Raw genomic sequence first — 14835 nt, forward strand, 5'->3', positions numbered from 1 at the left:
TGCAAAAATAAAGCTGTGAGTTTGCAAGCAGGATTGTAGGTGAGATGTACTGAGGTCAAGAGTCCAAACAAAACCACTTCCATGTAAATATGGTCATTGATGATGGCTGCTAAATTAGCGATCTGCTGAAAACTGTACAGGAGGAGACCTCAGTCATACAATAAGGATCATTCCAGAACTGGAGAACATTTGGGCTTCAAAATTTTCAAAAAATAAACCTTCACTTTTACAATTTTCTGCTCAATATTCATCAATAATAGGTAATAAACTATGAAAGGCTTGATTGGCTCAGCTTACACATCAGTGGTATAATTTTTTTTGAACTAATTTAATTTAGTATCAAGATAGTACATTGATCAGATGCAATCTAGAACAAAGCTCCTCAACATTTCTGGTTAACAATTACAGTTCTTCAGAAGGGCATAGAGAACTTATGAGATCACACCATAGGTGAAACAAACAAAACGCACCAATACACCTACGCATATATATATATATATATACACATACGTGCGTGCGCACACACACACACACGTATAAACAATAAATGCAAAATAAACACAAATTTAAAAGTTATGACTGTAAAGGGACAACTATCATCTTTATGATGTTCTCTTCAGCCAGATACTGAGTTACAGGTGCCCATTTTCGTACAAAAATGTCTTTTTTCATTTGCAGTTGTGCAGTTAGTTCTTCCATTATGTATACCCGTCTCAGTCTCCCAGCCCATTGTTTCACTGTAGGGGGTTGATTTCCCTGCCAAGGAACAGTTATCATTTTCTTTGCAATTAACAATAACACCCTTAAAATATACAAATTGTCTCCATAGAGTAGACCTGTCGGTATACATCCCAAAACATAGTACAAAGGGCTCAAAGGTTAAAAAAAAAAAAAAAACATTTAGAATAACTGTGATCTCATTTTTAATATTCTCCCAAAATTTCTGTAGTTTCGGACAGTTCCAAAAAATATGTGTATGATCACCAACCATTCCACATCCTCTCCAACATAGTGGTGAGGTTCCTTCAATGAGCTCAGAGACTACTTTAGGGGTACTAAAGTACCTGACCTTAACTTTCCAATCAAACTCCCTCCACATAGGACTGTTTGTGATCTTATGGCTTGTTGAGTTACTTTCCTCCCATTCTTCAACATTAATTATGACATTAGCTTCGAACTCCCATTTTTCCTTAATATATAAAGTATCTCCTGCCTCCTCCAATTGCAAAATATTATTAATACTTGATATATACTTTTTTGCAGTCAATTTTTTTTCAATCATGTCAATGAAATACTGTTCGATACCTGCTGGTGGTCCCTTTATTGCGTCCCACTCACTGTGAGTCATTGGATAATGCCTTATTTGAAAGTAACGAAACAGGTCCTTCTCAGGCACCCCTTAATCTTTGCTGTAGCTGTGCAAATGATTTCAACTTATCACCCTCCATTAATTGGTTAATTGTAATCAGGCCTAAGTCAGCCCATCTTCTAAAGCCCCCATCACACAGAGATAGGCAAAAATCCATATTACCATCTATAGGCATAGCCCGTGATACTGAACTCGGTCCTCTCATCCTTTTCCTTGCATTTTCCCACACATTCAGTGTAATTGTATCATTTTTTTTCCATGTTTTATTTGTTGTTTGCTAACCCTACTCTAATCACAGTAACAGGGTTGCTAATCCATGCTAATGTTAGCTTTTTGTCAGGAGTAGAAGCTAGATATTTAGCTAGCTGTTACTACTGACCAAGAGGACAAACTTAGTGATGGAAAAAAGTAAAAATAATTTGTCTTATCCTGATAGTATGAGGTAGAGTGAGACATTTAATCAAGGCTAACAATGTTATGAAAATAGGAGAAATAGAAGAGGGCAGTTTTGCTCTACCCATTATTTTGGAAAACTATTTAATGATGTTAATTCCAGCGTTTCATGTGATTCACTGTTTTCTTCTTCTCTACCAGCTAAAAAGGTTATGCTAACAGGGTTGTTGTCAGACACTCGTTCCATACATAATAATTATTAGATTATGTTGATTTAAAACAATTACAAGAGACATCAATGAAAAAAATAATGCCAAAAAAAGGAGATTTAAATTTCATTTTAATTGTTTTATTTAAAATTCATTTTGGTTATCAGGGGGGTGGGACAAGAGAAAAATGGCATTTTAGGGGGAACTCCAGACTTATTTGGTATTTTAAAAATATTTTTCAAACATTCTTTTCTCCTATTTTTTGAGGGGGGATTTGGTCTCAGGGTAAATAAATTTACACAACAACTGCATGTTTTAGTATTTTGCACATGGATTATTTGAAATTTGATGGATGGGACATAAAATATTCTCCAATTCTGGAATGCAGCAGAGGGAGTACAACGCTGTGCAATATCATGTAAATGTCAAATTCAAACTGAATCACCTCGACATATTTGCATAAGTTAGGAGTCTTAATCAAAAATGGATATGCTAAAAAGACAATGTTATAAATAAACACTTGTCCACTTGTAATGTCCATGAACATAGGAAATGTCTCATAGGAAATACTGTCCAGAGAAACTGAAAAAAGTCAAAATTTGAGACTTCATAGATATGTGAAAGGATGCAAGCAAGCAAAGAAAGTCATTCTCTGTGACTGTAATTATAAATTATTTATGTGTATGTTTTTGAAATGATGTAATAATACATGAAATATCACATGTAATAGTAGTTTTGGGAGTTATCTGGCCATTGCTTATTTAATATCGAAACACCGTTGACAATTAAGGAGTCAGAAAAGATCTCACAAAGAAAAATATTGTGATTATTTGATTAATTAATAAAATATTTTTATAATATATACTTTTAGAAAGGAATTTTCTAGTTTCCTTAATGCAAATATATGATTTTGTTTCTACTTAAACTTAAAATCTTTTTTAAAATTCTTCTTATGACTTCAGTTCTGATGAGTTCAATAACTGAAAAGCTGAGTTTATTCAACTCAATAAATTAGGCTGATTAAATGTAATGAATGTTAAATAAAATTCTATATTTTATTTTCGCATAATCGTAGTATTTCTCGCCATGATGAAGGTTAGTAGTGAAGTTGGTTCCTGTACACATAGACTTTATCACACTGTCCTGAATGTGGAAAAAACAAAACAACAAAAAATACCCCCAAAAACATCAGTTTCAACAGCTGGGCCTATAAATTTTCAGTGCTAAAAGATGTAGAAACTCTTTGAATTTAAAAGAAAAGTACACCTTTACACACTTATGTCACTTGCTGATTCATTTTTTTATTAGCTTTATTAAACTTGTTTTCTTAAATCCTTTCATGTAGCTTAGCTAGTTTACACTTTCACCATTCGTACAATGATTGTGCATTTAATGCAGTTAACACATTTATTAAGGCGTTATGGTAACTGAACAGACTTTAAAATGACTTTAAATGATTTCCAGTGTACAACACACTCTATTTCATCTCTGTATTTAAGATAGAGACATTTTGGTGTATTTAATTTTATTTTAAAGTCAATAAATGCGAGTATTATGGCAATATTTCTCAGAAAGATTAATTCACTAGCTGTCATTTTGTGCTTATTTTGTGTCCCAAAACTCCACCTCATGCCTGCAGTACCCTCTCTGTCCTTTAGATGGCAGTTTTGGCTCATTAATTCCTTCCATCGGGGGCCAAGTGAGTCCAAACCCCAAATTTCAAAAGAAACTGCCATTCCTGTGTTATTGATACGTATAATTGAATTCATTTCACTGAGTCCTGTTCCAGGTTCAAGTTGCCACTGAGAAGAGTGACGACTTTCATTATTCCATATATTTAGCAGGCAGCACCCACTGTGATCTAATTAGGATACTCCAGCTAAAGCAAAATCCCTCCACTGTAGGACAACACATTAACCCCGAGAGCAGTAATGATCTCGTCTCATTAGTTAGAATAATGTCAGATTTGGTTGTAGCCATGGAGAGGTGATGAGCAGCGAGGACACCCACTTTGCCTTTGTGAAGTTTTTAAGGTGTCTGCTCTTCGCGGGGGTAGAGCTGATAATGAGAGACTGCTGAATTATTTGGTTGTGAATTTCAAAAGTACTGGCGTTAATGGTTTTCTCATACAACCGTGGATGTTTCTGCACAATGCATGTTGTCTTGAGGGGGTAGAAAGTGTTAGACACATTTCCCTCTCAAGGTCTCATGTGGAGTTGAGGTCTACTGGAGGGGAAAAGGCTGATGGACGTGGCATCCTTTGGCCCACATGGTCACTTTTCTGTCCCATCTCCAGCTCTCTGGGGAAACACATGAACAAAGGAAAGACATTGAGTCCAGCCTGTTCTTTAGCCTGAGCAGAACAATCATATTCAGCTGATTGAGGACAAGAGTGCATATCTAAAGATGGCCGCGCGAAGCTTGTTTCATCACCTGACATCATATCTGAGGAGGAAATACAGAAGATCTTGTTCTTAATAAAACCACAGTGCAGAAATGCTTCAAGTGAAAGTCATGCATTTAAATTAATAGTTCCCTACCACAAATGTAGGGGCTCCTTTTGCAAAATTTCAAAATAATGCACACGATTGGATTATACTTATTGATGCGTTAAGGTGTTTATTGCTTTAATATTGAAGCTAGTGAAGGTTGCTTAATTTTGTATCTTCATTTTCTTGTTAATTTTACCTCTGTAATAAAAAGCAGTCGATTTACAATATTACATCATCATCGATTTATTTATCATGTTTGTTATTATTCAGCTGTGGCATCTGATCTGAGATATATGTTGCGTGTCAGAATAGAATGTGTTCTTCTGCTGAAGGAAGTCATTGCTGTGATTAGATTGGGAGTCATTATGTCCAGGCAATGATAACTGATTTCTGGGGCCTTAATGGCTCTTTGGGCACCTTAATGATAGGGGGTTGATCTGTAGGGTCTTGTTCCATGACCAGATGTCTTCTAAATAGAAAACATATGTTGTGACCTCATACCTGTCGAAGCATATAAAAGTGACCTTTGGTTATCGTTCGGGAAGGTTCATATTGGCTCTGAATCCTTCCAGGCAGTCTCTCTGTCTGATCGATGCTGTTTTTCTTTATAATAAACTTATTGTTAAGCAAGTCAGTGTCAACGGACGTTTTCTTCAACATCTGCACATCCTCGATGTCTAAGAGAAACCACGACACAACTAAATCTATTGAATGAATATAGTACAGCAAAAATGTTTGCTTCTGAATTGTCTTTAATTAAAAGTATGAACTAGCATAGCAAAAATTTGAAATACTCTAGTAGAAGGGCAAGTAACTCAAAATTGTACTTAAGTACAGTACTTGAGTAAATGCACAGTTACTTTCCACTGGTAAGAATAAGTAAAGAATGGCAATACTAAGAAAAAATGGTGGTATAGTACACAAAATGTTTTAAAATAATGGATAATAAGCATCTCATTAAAAATAAAGCAAAATAAAATATTTTTATTCAAAAATGTGTGCATTTAAAAATGAATAAACAAACAAATACATTTAAATAAAGATAAAGGGCTGCACAGTGGCGTGGTGGAACATTTTTGCCTTGCAGCGAGAAGATCCCTGGTTCGCGTCCCGGCTTTCTCGGGATCTTTCTGCATGGAGTTTGCATGTTCTCCCTGGTGAATGCGTGGCTTTTCTCCAGGTACTCCAGCTTCCACCCACAGTCCAAAAATATTCTGAGGTTAATTGATTATTCTAAATTGCCCGTAGGTGTGAATGCGAATGTGATTGTCTGTATATGTAGCCCCGCGACAGACTGGCGACCTGTCCAGGGTGTCCCCTGCCTTCACCCGAGTCAGCTGGGATAGACTCCAGGGGGGCTGAAGCACCTACCCCTTTTGTCCTTAATGCCCAAAGTGCCCTTTTGTCAAAGTTTTTTTTTTTTTAATTTTATTTAATTTTGTTTTTTATTTGTAAGTGTGTGTGTGTGTGTGTGTGTGTGTGTGTGTGTGTGTGTGTGTGTGTGTGTGTGTGTGTAAAAGTATTTGAGGCCCAAAATAATAAATTTAAAAAAAAAATGAAAATAATAATAATTCAGATTCTACCCTCGGTTGGTCACGTGATCCATGTAGATGTCCTTCACTGCTCTGAGGTGTCCAGATGTTCCCCGTAGCTCAGCACTAGTCTAGAAATCGGAACTTCAACAACTGATGGTCCTGACGGTGAGGAGGTTTTGCAGCAGAATTCGTTTGTGCACGGTGTATTTTAGATGACTGACGAAGTGAAGTGAGCATCCTGTGTGTGCGTCTGACTCTACACACACCTGTCATCAGTTATAGCTGCTAGTTAACCACACAGCGTGCTGAGAGGACAAAGTCTGCCAGGTTTCTTTTGGTTTCTGTATGTTTCTTTTGTCATGGGCAAAGTGCATCAGAGAGATGTATTATTTTATTGTCAGTGAGTTGCAGTGTGTTTCCTGTGTTTCTAGAGGCAATGAGGCATAGATTATGTTATTTCACTAAAACTATGTACATGCATATTCACATAATTTTGGACAATTGCAGTATAAATACAATAACAATAATAATTAGAAGAATTTGAATTGTGATTTTCTCAACCTCTCATTTAAAGATATCAGTACTTGTTTATAACATTTGCATATATATACAAATACAATATGCATAAATATAAAATATATAACTTTTATAACCTTGCTGTCTTGGGCAAAGTGGATAGTCAAACTGAATAAAAGCACAAATACATTTAAATACATGATTTCTGTATCATTTATTTTATTTTATTTTTTTTGCTTTATTATTAGCACTACGGATAATAAAGGGCAGATTATGAATCAGTACCATGGAGCAAATCCGTGGCTATACAGTACATGTCTGGAAAAGGCATGAAATTCAAAGCAAGGACTCCAGGAAGAGCAGCCAAAGTTAAACAGTCCAGTGTCTAATGGTGATCTAAATTCAACTGCCAAGTAATAATAGTTCAATGGGCCACATCAGGGTTTGAACCACTGATCTTCTGATTAGTAGTCCAGAGACTTGAAGGGATAGTTCGGGATTTTTGACATGAATCTCTATGGCATCCCTATCATTAGTGACGTACACTCTCACTGTCTTACCCCCGACAGTGTCCCGTGAGCCGAGTTCTGGTCCGGTTCTGGTCACAGCGAAAGTACTCCGGCAGGTTTCCAGGGTCACTTAAATAAAACGTATTTCTTCTAAAAACAGCATGTGTTCAAAAGAGTGATTTATTTGCATCACAAAACCCATTTCCACGAAAAAGTCACACCACGTAATCACTTGGCACTACTTCCTGTCCCGTCGTATCAATGCGCGCTGCCGTAAGCCCACCCCGCGGCTACCTGTTTCACTTTGTTTATTACTCAGGGCGATCAGAACGATAGGCTACCGTGTCTGAGTTCCCTCAGAGCTACGTCCATCACTGGAAAGCGATGAAATCCATGACAAGATCCAGGCACATCTTTATTGCTGCAGCCTGGGTAGTCACAAGTCCGCCCCATTTATCATATAATATGTAAAAATGTTTGGTTTCTAACTTGTAACTAAGCTGATAAACGTGTCGGTCTACAGCTCTCAAACTTAGCCTGCTCGTTAGCGTTGTTGATATCAACACATGTACGCAGCAGTCAGCTGGAGGACAGCGCGCATTGATACGACGGGACAGGAAGTAGTGCCAAGTGATTACGTGGTGTGACTTTTTCGTGGAAATGGGTTTTGTGATGCAAATAAATCACTCTTTTGAACACATGCTGTTTTTAGAAGAAATACATTTTTTTAAGTGACGCTGGAAACCTGCCGGACTACTTTCGCCGTGACCAGAACCGGACCAGAACTCGGCTCACGGGACACTGTCGGGGGTAAGACAGTGAGAGTGTACGTTACTAATGATAGGGATGCCATAGAGATTCATGTCAAAAATCCCGAACTATCCCTTTAACCATTGTACCACTGCTTCCATGTGACATTCTTCCTGAATATGGGTTGTTACAATTCAGCCAGTTATGTTGTCAGGTATGTTTCTATATGGTGTTTCATATTCATGCTCCATGTGCCCCCTAAAGGGGGCCCCTTTTAGAGGGAAAGGCCTCTGCACGGCCCTGCATAGGACCTATGTAGAGGACCCGATACAAGGTCCAGCGGATAGACCTCAGACTTCTCTGTGCCCAGTCCTACCTGGTCCTGTCAGGGGTTGTCTTTTTACAGACGCTGCTGCACCCGCATTCTTAAAAATGTCTACACTCGAAACTCCACCACGTCCAAAGAAGCAAAAACATTTGCAAAAGTACAGACATAAGTGGGAAGAGTTGAACCCCTGGCAATGGGTACAAACTCTGATTTCTGTTGCTCATGGACTAACTGAAGTAAGGCAGCGTCAGGGGACAAACATGTAAGAAACATGAGAACAGAGAGAACCCAACCAGCAATGTCACAGTTTATCATCCCCCAATCAGCTCCTGAAGTCCATATGGTGAGAGACATCAGGATATGGATATGAATTTACCAGAGGATGCTTATAATCATGCTGATAGACTCTACAGTACTTTAGTGACTTAATGAATGCCTAAGTTGTTTATTATTTTTTTAATGCTTTTTAGTTTTCAATAAACATTTATTTAATAGCCTATATGTAATCAATAAATGGCCTTTGCCTAGCTAAAGAAAAACTCACTCAGAACTCTGATATGTTAACAGTACTAAATAAATAAATCAATAAATACATGCATACACACGTAAATATGTCAATGCATTAATTGTGTTAAGATTTACATTTAGATTAAAAAAATGTCTCTAGAGAATTTCTCTGTACAGTATTCTGCATTCAGTTGTTTATGTTTCTGCAGAATACAGTATTGCACACTGGTTGGTCTTTAAATTTTATTTTATTAGTATGGTTTCACTGTTTAAAATGATGCCATTTCTTTTCAGACAGAACCTGTGATCATAAAACAATATAAAATTCTTAGTTTCGTGTTAATCAAGAACTTAAACCTTAAAGTATGGCTAAGTGTTTTTTTTCAAAATTAAGTATACCACTCCTTGGGTGGTAGTGGCACCGAGTTCAATAAAGTTGGAAAGATATTCACAAATTCAGACTTCTGGCATCAATAACTCACTACATATAGGTTATCAAAACATAAACGATGCCTCCTTCCCATTGTTGTAAGGTAGACAATGTGCTACAAGCCCAGTTTTTCACAAGTAGCTGTCTTACAAGCTGCAGAAATAACTTTGGTGTCTATTGTTGGAGCAAAATCTCATTCTACCAGAAAAACAGACAATGTGTGAGATAGCTCCTGCACATTCGTTGAATGAAGCGATAGAAGAAGGTATTTAGGTGTCACTAAACATGTTTATTTAACAGCAGATTGAATATAGTATACAGAGCTCTGGGTCCAAACATCTATCCCTGACAACAACAGAGTTCTTGTCAGTTCACGAAGTCTGACACACTATTCTTCCCCTGACCCAGCCTTATGTCTAGTTTCACAAGTGCATAACCATTCAGGGTGTGTCTTTCTTCTGGTTGGTTGTCTTCTACGCATCTAACCCCCTCCTTTGCGTATGAGCAGCCATCTTGTTGTCCCGATCTGGATGCTCCAAACCTTACAGCCATGAAGATGGTTTCCCTTTCTTTGTGGGGGAGGATGAAACCTCAGCAGTTTTTCTTATCTGTGAAACAGAGTCTCCAGCACAACCTTGAAACAGAGTCTCCATCATAACTTTTCACCTAGTAATTTTCCACTCTTGCATACCTCCCTTATTCAATATTTTTCCATCAGCATGTAAATCAATAAATTATGTGTGCAAATTGAGGATTAATTAAGGAGCTGTTCAAAGTTGGTGGAGATAGTCTTCATATTACTGTAGTTTTATGTATTTTGAACACAGCTGCTTGACTCCTGCAAAGTCAGGTCAGCTATAACTTAAACGTAACTCAAATCAGTTGACCTGAATCACTTAAAAAACACACATTTTCTTGCTTATCGCTGGATTGCCAGTTTTCAGTTTGTTGTGTGGATTGTCTTGTTTCAGGCTTTGATATTGAATAAGAAAGATACCATCATTCCTCATTTGGATGCAAGAAAACCCTCCAAACCTTATGGATAAGCTTTAAAAAGAGGAATTATGTTATATGGTTGCAGGCAAGACACATCTACTGTAACTGAGCTAGTGATGTTAAGATTGGTACTGATGGAATTTCCATGCTCTTTAGAAAATAGAGATAATGAAATTTCCTTTTTATTTTTCTTGCCTTTACAGTCTTCGGGTCAGAAAAAGGTCTGCATGTGTTTACACTCCAAGGAAGTAATTTTAAACTTAAACTTTAAAGGAGAAGACCTTTGAGACTAAAAGGCTGCCTTTGAAGACAGTGATTTAAAAGAGAATCAAGTCTTCAATCCTGTCATATTTTTATTCACTGTGGGATCATTTTCATTGCAATATAAAGTCCTGCACCTCTATGGAAACAGGACAACCATGACTAGATGTAGAAAGATCTCAACACTGTCTTTTGTGCACGATAGCGAAGTTAGAATGTTATAAATCATAATGGAAAGGTGAAAGTGGAAATTCATCAATTATTTATAATACAGAAACTGAAAAAAATAGAATCAACATGTACAGTAATTTTCCAAGTGTCCACTGGAATTGCAAATATTTGAATAACTGGTGACTTTAAGTTCTATAGATATTTTACATTTTTTATTTGTTTCCGTACTTGTCTCCTATCTGTTTTGTGTAAACACTGCCTGCAGTTCAACCCAAATCAGCCAAAAAGTGTCTGAATTTTTGTCATGTGACTGTTGGTTGTATTTGGAGCCCAGATGGAGAGTGGCAGGAAGCAGCGGCAGGTTACTGAAGATGGATGCCTGGTTTGAGGTAAACAGCTCATGTGAGAGAATCCAGGCTTGGAACTGGCTAATTAACTTACCAATTTTAAGGTTTAAACAAAAAAAAAAAAGGAAAAGCCTTTTCCCATTTGGAAGCTATCGGCAGAACCGGAAATCAAAGTCAGAACTCGTGGCGACTTGACTTCACTTCTCTGTCCCAAACTCCGCATCACATGCTCTGAAAACAGCGAAGACATGTTTCTCTTATCTAGAGGGAATAGACATCACACTGAGAGCTGATAATCTCAGTGTGAACAAAATTGCTTTAATAGTCCAAATTTCTTGTTCAGAATGACTTCAAATGTCATAAATATGAAGGTAAATGATGTTTAAGTTGATTTGGTTTGAAGGAATAGCAGTTACAGCATATTTGACCAAAGTGTGCATTTCACCTCAGGAGCAGCATTTTAAGCATCTAAAAATCATGAAGTCTGCATTAATGTGAACTTCATGTTGACAAACAAATTTCTTCTTCAGAATCACACAGCACAAAAGGAAAACTCGGATGCGGAGCTGTCTGCGGTGTTGAAACGTCTCTCTCTTTCTCTCTCTCCCCACACTCCAGATACGCATTTAATGAACAAATACCTGAAAGCAACAACCAAAGACAACAAACAGGCTTTTGCTCATGTGCAGCTCCACTTGCCCTTAATTCATGCCATTCAACACTAACCCGGTTGACATCAGCTATTAAGAACAAGTTGTTCACCATGAGAAGGAAGCAGATAGATGCTTTAGAGACCCAAAGGACATAGTTAGAGCTCGTCCATCCCAGTCATCGGGGTTTTCTTGATGACTAAGGTTGAACACCTCTCGAAGCTCTGCATAATGGAACATGATGGCCTGAACAAGCCTGGAGTTTGAGTTCCATCTAGTAGCTGCTGCACGGGGAATGCGCCTTTTCACCACTTCATCAAGCAGATTGCTGCGTTCTGTAGACTTGCTGAAATAAACTGTAAGGCCTTCCAGAGTCTTACAAAAGAATTTACATTCAGTGCAGACTGCAATAGGACAAGGTTCAGTTTGTGCCTGTAACAGTGAGTAAACAATGCTTCCAGTACTTTTTCTCTGATTTTTGCCTGCACTCCATTTAGCTGCAATGTCATAACTGATGCGCCATTATATGTTTGCGCTGCCAACTTGTGTGCACAGTTTAACTTGTCCAGTAGACCTAAAACATAGTTAGCGATTGCTGTCGTTTTCCTGTCATCGCTGACATCATCAAAGCCTAGAAAAGCCTCCTTCACCCCACTGCCAGGACACTTACCTTCCACCACTGTGGTGTTGTCAGCGAACTTTATGATCTGGATCCCCTCTTGAGTGGCTTGAGCAGAGTAGTGTGCTAGCAGTGGGCTGAGCAAACGGCCTTGAGGAGATCCAGTGAAAGGATGCTCTTGTAAAGAAACTTTATGAAAGTCTTCTTAGTGGTAAAGACAGAAACAGCATGTATTATTTTAGCATATAACATATGTTAGGTATACTAAAATCTACACTTTTTTAATATTTTTAGTTTCAGTTTTTTAATATTGACAATGTTTAGTCTTGATTCATTCCATTGTGGTAAAATGTTTCACTGTTGTTGATATATTTTTTGTAACCCCCCAATTTTGTGCTCTAATCACATGTTTTGCATGGACTAATAGTATCTGTCCAGAGACCGACCCAAGGACAAAAGCGTGACTGGACTTTAGTTTGTGGTGCTTTTCTTTTTTAAAAAAACAAAAACTCAATAAACAATGTTCCTTTCATTCTGCATTTTATACTACATACAGTTATACACATATACAAATATTAAGGGAATTAGTGTTATGTATGAAGCAATTCTGTATCAAAACAGACCTTACCATTTTGCTGTGTTGGGGACTTTTTGGTGTAAGCTTGTGGACAGTGGTGTGTAGGCTCCATCCAGTTACAGCTTGCAGGGCATGAGTGTTGACGTTACTAGAGTTACACAGTATCCACATACAATTTCTTTACTGTTTATGCTTTGTCATCTTTGAAAGCTTATCATGGTGAAACTGAACAAGGAACATTAAGCAGTGATGTCTTATAGCAGCATTCAGCTGTGCAGCTTGCTGGAAGGCCGGCAAATGTTTAGGTGATTGTGTGTAAAATGGCTCTACATGAAGTTTGTCACTTGCTGTTCAACTTGACAGAAAAGTAGTAGTATTAATGACAAACGACACTACCATAACACCTCTTTTGTTTTTTGTGTAAAATACTTTAGCTGAAGAGGGGCATCGTGGGCTACTGGTCTTCAGAGAAGGACTGCAGATCTGGAGGTTTCAAACAGAGATCAAACAGTTGATACAGAAGCAGCATGCATTCTCTCTGATGATGTAGTTCTGCCTTGGGATGTGCAAGGAGATGGTAAGCTAAGTGTTTTTCCAACAATCATTGTCAAAATCTCCCAGCCATTATGAGATTTCGACAAATTCTGTTGTTTTATTAATTAACATTATTTGCAGTTTTACAGGCAAAACTGTTGCGTTGCTGTCAGCTAAAAAAAAATAAATTTGCACCACTTGGTTAACTGTCTCCATACCCCTTTCTCTCATCATGATAGCAATGAAAGTGATAGCCCCCAATAAAAGCCAAGAGAGCATAATCCTTGTTTTAAATTTTTTTTAAAAATATCTTTCTTCTAACACCAGTAGATGGTGGTAGAGCATCAAGGGTTGTTCAAGCTCATTGAGCTTGGACAACCTTACAGTTTTTTTCGATTGCTAACGTGCATTGGTCAAAACTGAAGTCACATGTTCAAAACTCGTAACACGGTCTGCAAAACAGAAGTCCGTGTGGACCGAACTGTGAATCATTTTCCATTCCTTTCACACAAAATGCATTCAGTGACCACAGTCACCAAAATTCATGAACTCTTTTCTCAGTTACTAATTCACCACCTGCAAAACACTATACTTTTACAGCACATTTTTCAAATGCTAACACACTTTGTTCAAAACAGTTAAAAACACAATCAAAATGGAATGACGGGGGGGAAAAAACATGGGGAATTTCTGCTGCAGCCACATTGAAATCTATTGAAAATCATATCAAAATGTTGACAATAAAATAAATAAAAAGACTATGTAATTCCAAACACAGCCAAGTGTAGTTGTCAGCCGAAAACCGATTCAGGTGATCTGTGTTTGGCCTCATCCGAAACCATATAAAAGGAGTGTCTTCTGATTGTTTTTCCTTCGGAAATGTGGATCAAAGTGTTACAATTTGCAATGGAGCTCAAGCGCAGGAAACATGCAGACACACTGGTGTGATGCTAAGGTGTTTATTTTCAGAACTGTGAGCTGACTACAAGTCGAGGTAGGAAAATAACAACTGGAATTAATCCTAGGAAAACTCAAGAAAGGCACTTCACTACAACTAGTGGCGAGGAGGACTAAATACTAAAACTAAGGGCACAAACTCACGGTGGGTAAGACCCAGGCAAGAAAGGCTAATTCTAAGATTTCGCGACTCAAAACTACAGGCTCGCAAATTACTTAGGCTACTATGATACAAACTATTATTTCAACTACTAAGGCTTTGAAACAATATGAAGCAACTCTATAACTATCAGAAACAGATTTCAAAACAATTCAAATAGCTGATGTTCGGACTGGGCTCTAACTGGAAACCTCTGGGTGCATATGATCCAAGGCAATTGCAGCGCCTGGTAGGTTATGGTGAGAACACCAGGGGGTCAGGCCGGCTCTGGTGAGTGAATCGCTGACGCTGAGGAACCAAGAGAGAGAAGCGACAGAGAACCCAGGTGAGTCCAAGCAGGAACAGGTGGCTCTGGAGCTAGGACGAAGGAGGACAACCAGAGTTACAGGCACAAGAATCAGTAGTTTCAAAACAACTGTGGTACACAAGTGAACAGTTACAGGCTGTGTCACAATCCAGCACTGGGAGGTGAGTGGTGTCTGGTTTTATTGCAGTGTGTGAGGCTTAATTGGCTGCATTCCATCT

The 14835-nt window shown here is 38.0% G+C and overlaps 1 protein-coding gene across 1 annotated transcript in view; it reads left to right on the forward strand.

The window, feature by feature from the left end:
- atp23 (ATP23 metallopeptidase and ATP synthase assembly factor homolog) overlaps positions 1–13324 on the forward strand; it is a 36244-nt gene extending 22920 nt beyond the window's left edge. The window contains exon 6 of the mRNA XM_035946370.2: positions 13094–13324. Within this exon, the coding sequence (XP_035802263.1) occupies positions 13094–13174 (81 nt within the window). The 3' untranslated portion in view covers positions 13175–13324. The remainder of the gene's footprint in view (positions 1–13093) is intronic.
- The last annotated feature ends 1511 nt before the right edge of the window (positions 13325–14835 follow it).

Source organism: Amphiprion ocellaris, chromosome 21 (assembly GCF_022539595.1).
Source record: "Amphiprion ocellaris isolate individual 3 ecotype Okinawa chromosome 21, ASM2253959v1, whole genome shotgun sequence".
Lineage (NCBI taxonomy): Eukaryota > Metazoa > Chordata > Actinopteri > Pomacentridae > Amphiprion > Amphiprion ocellaris.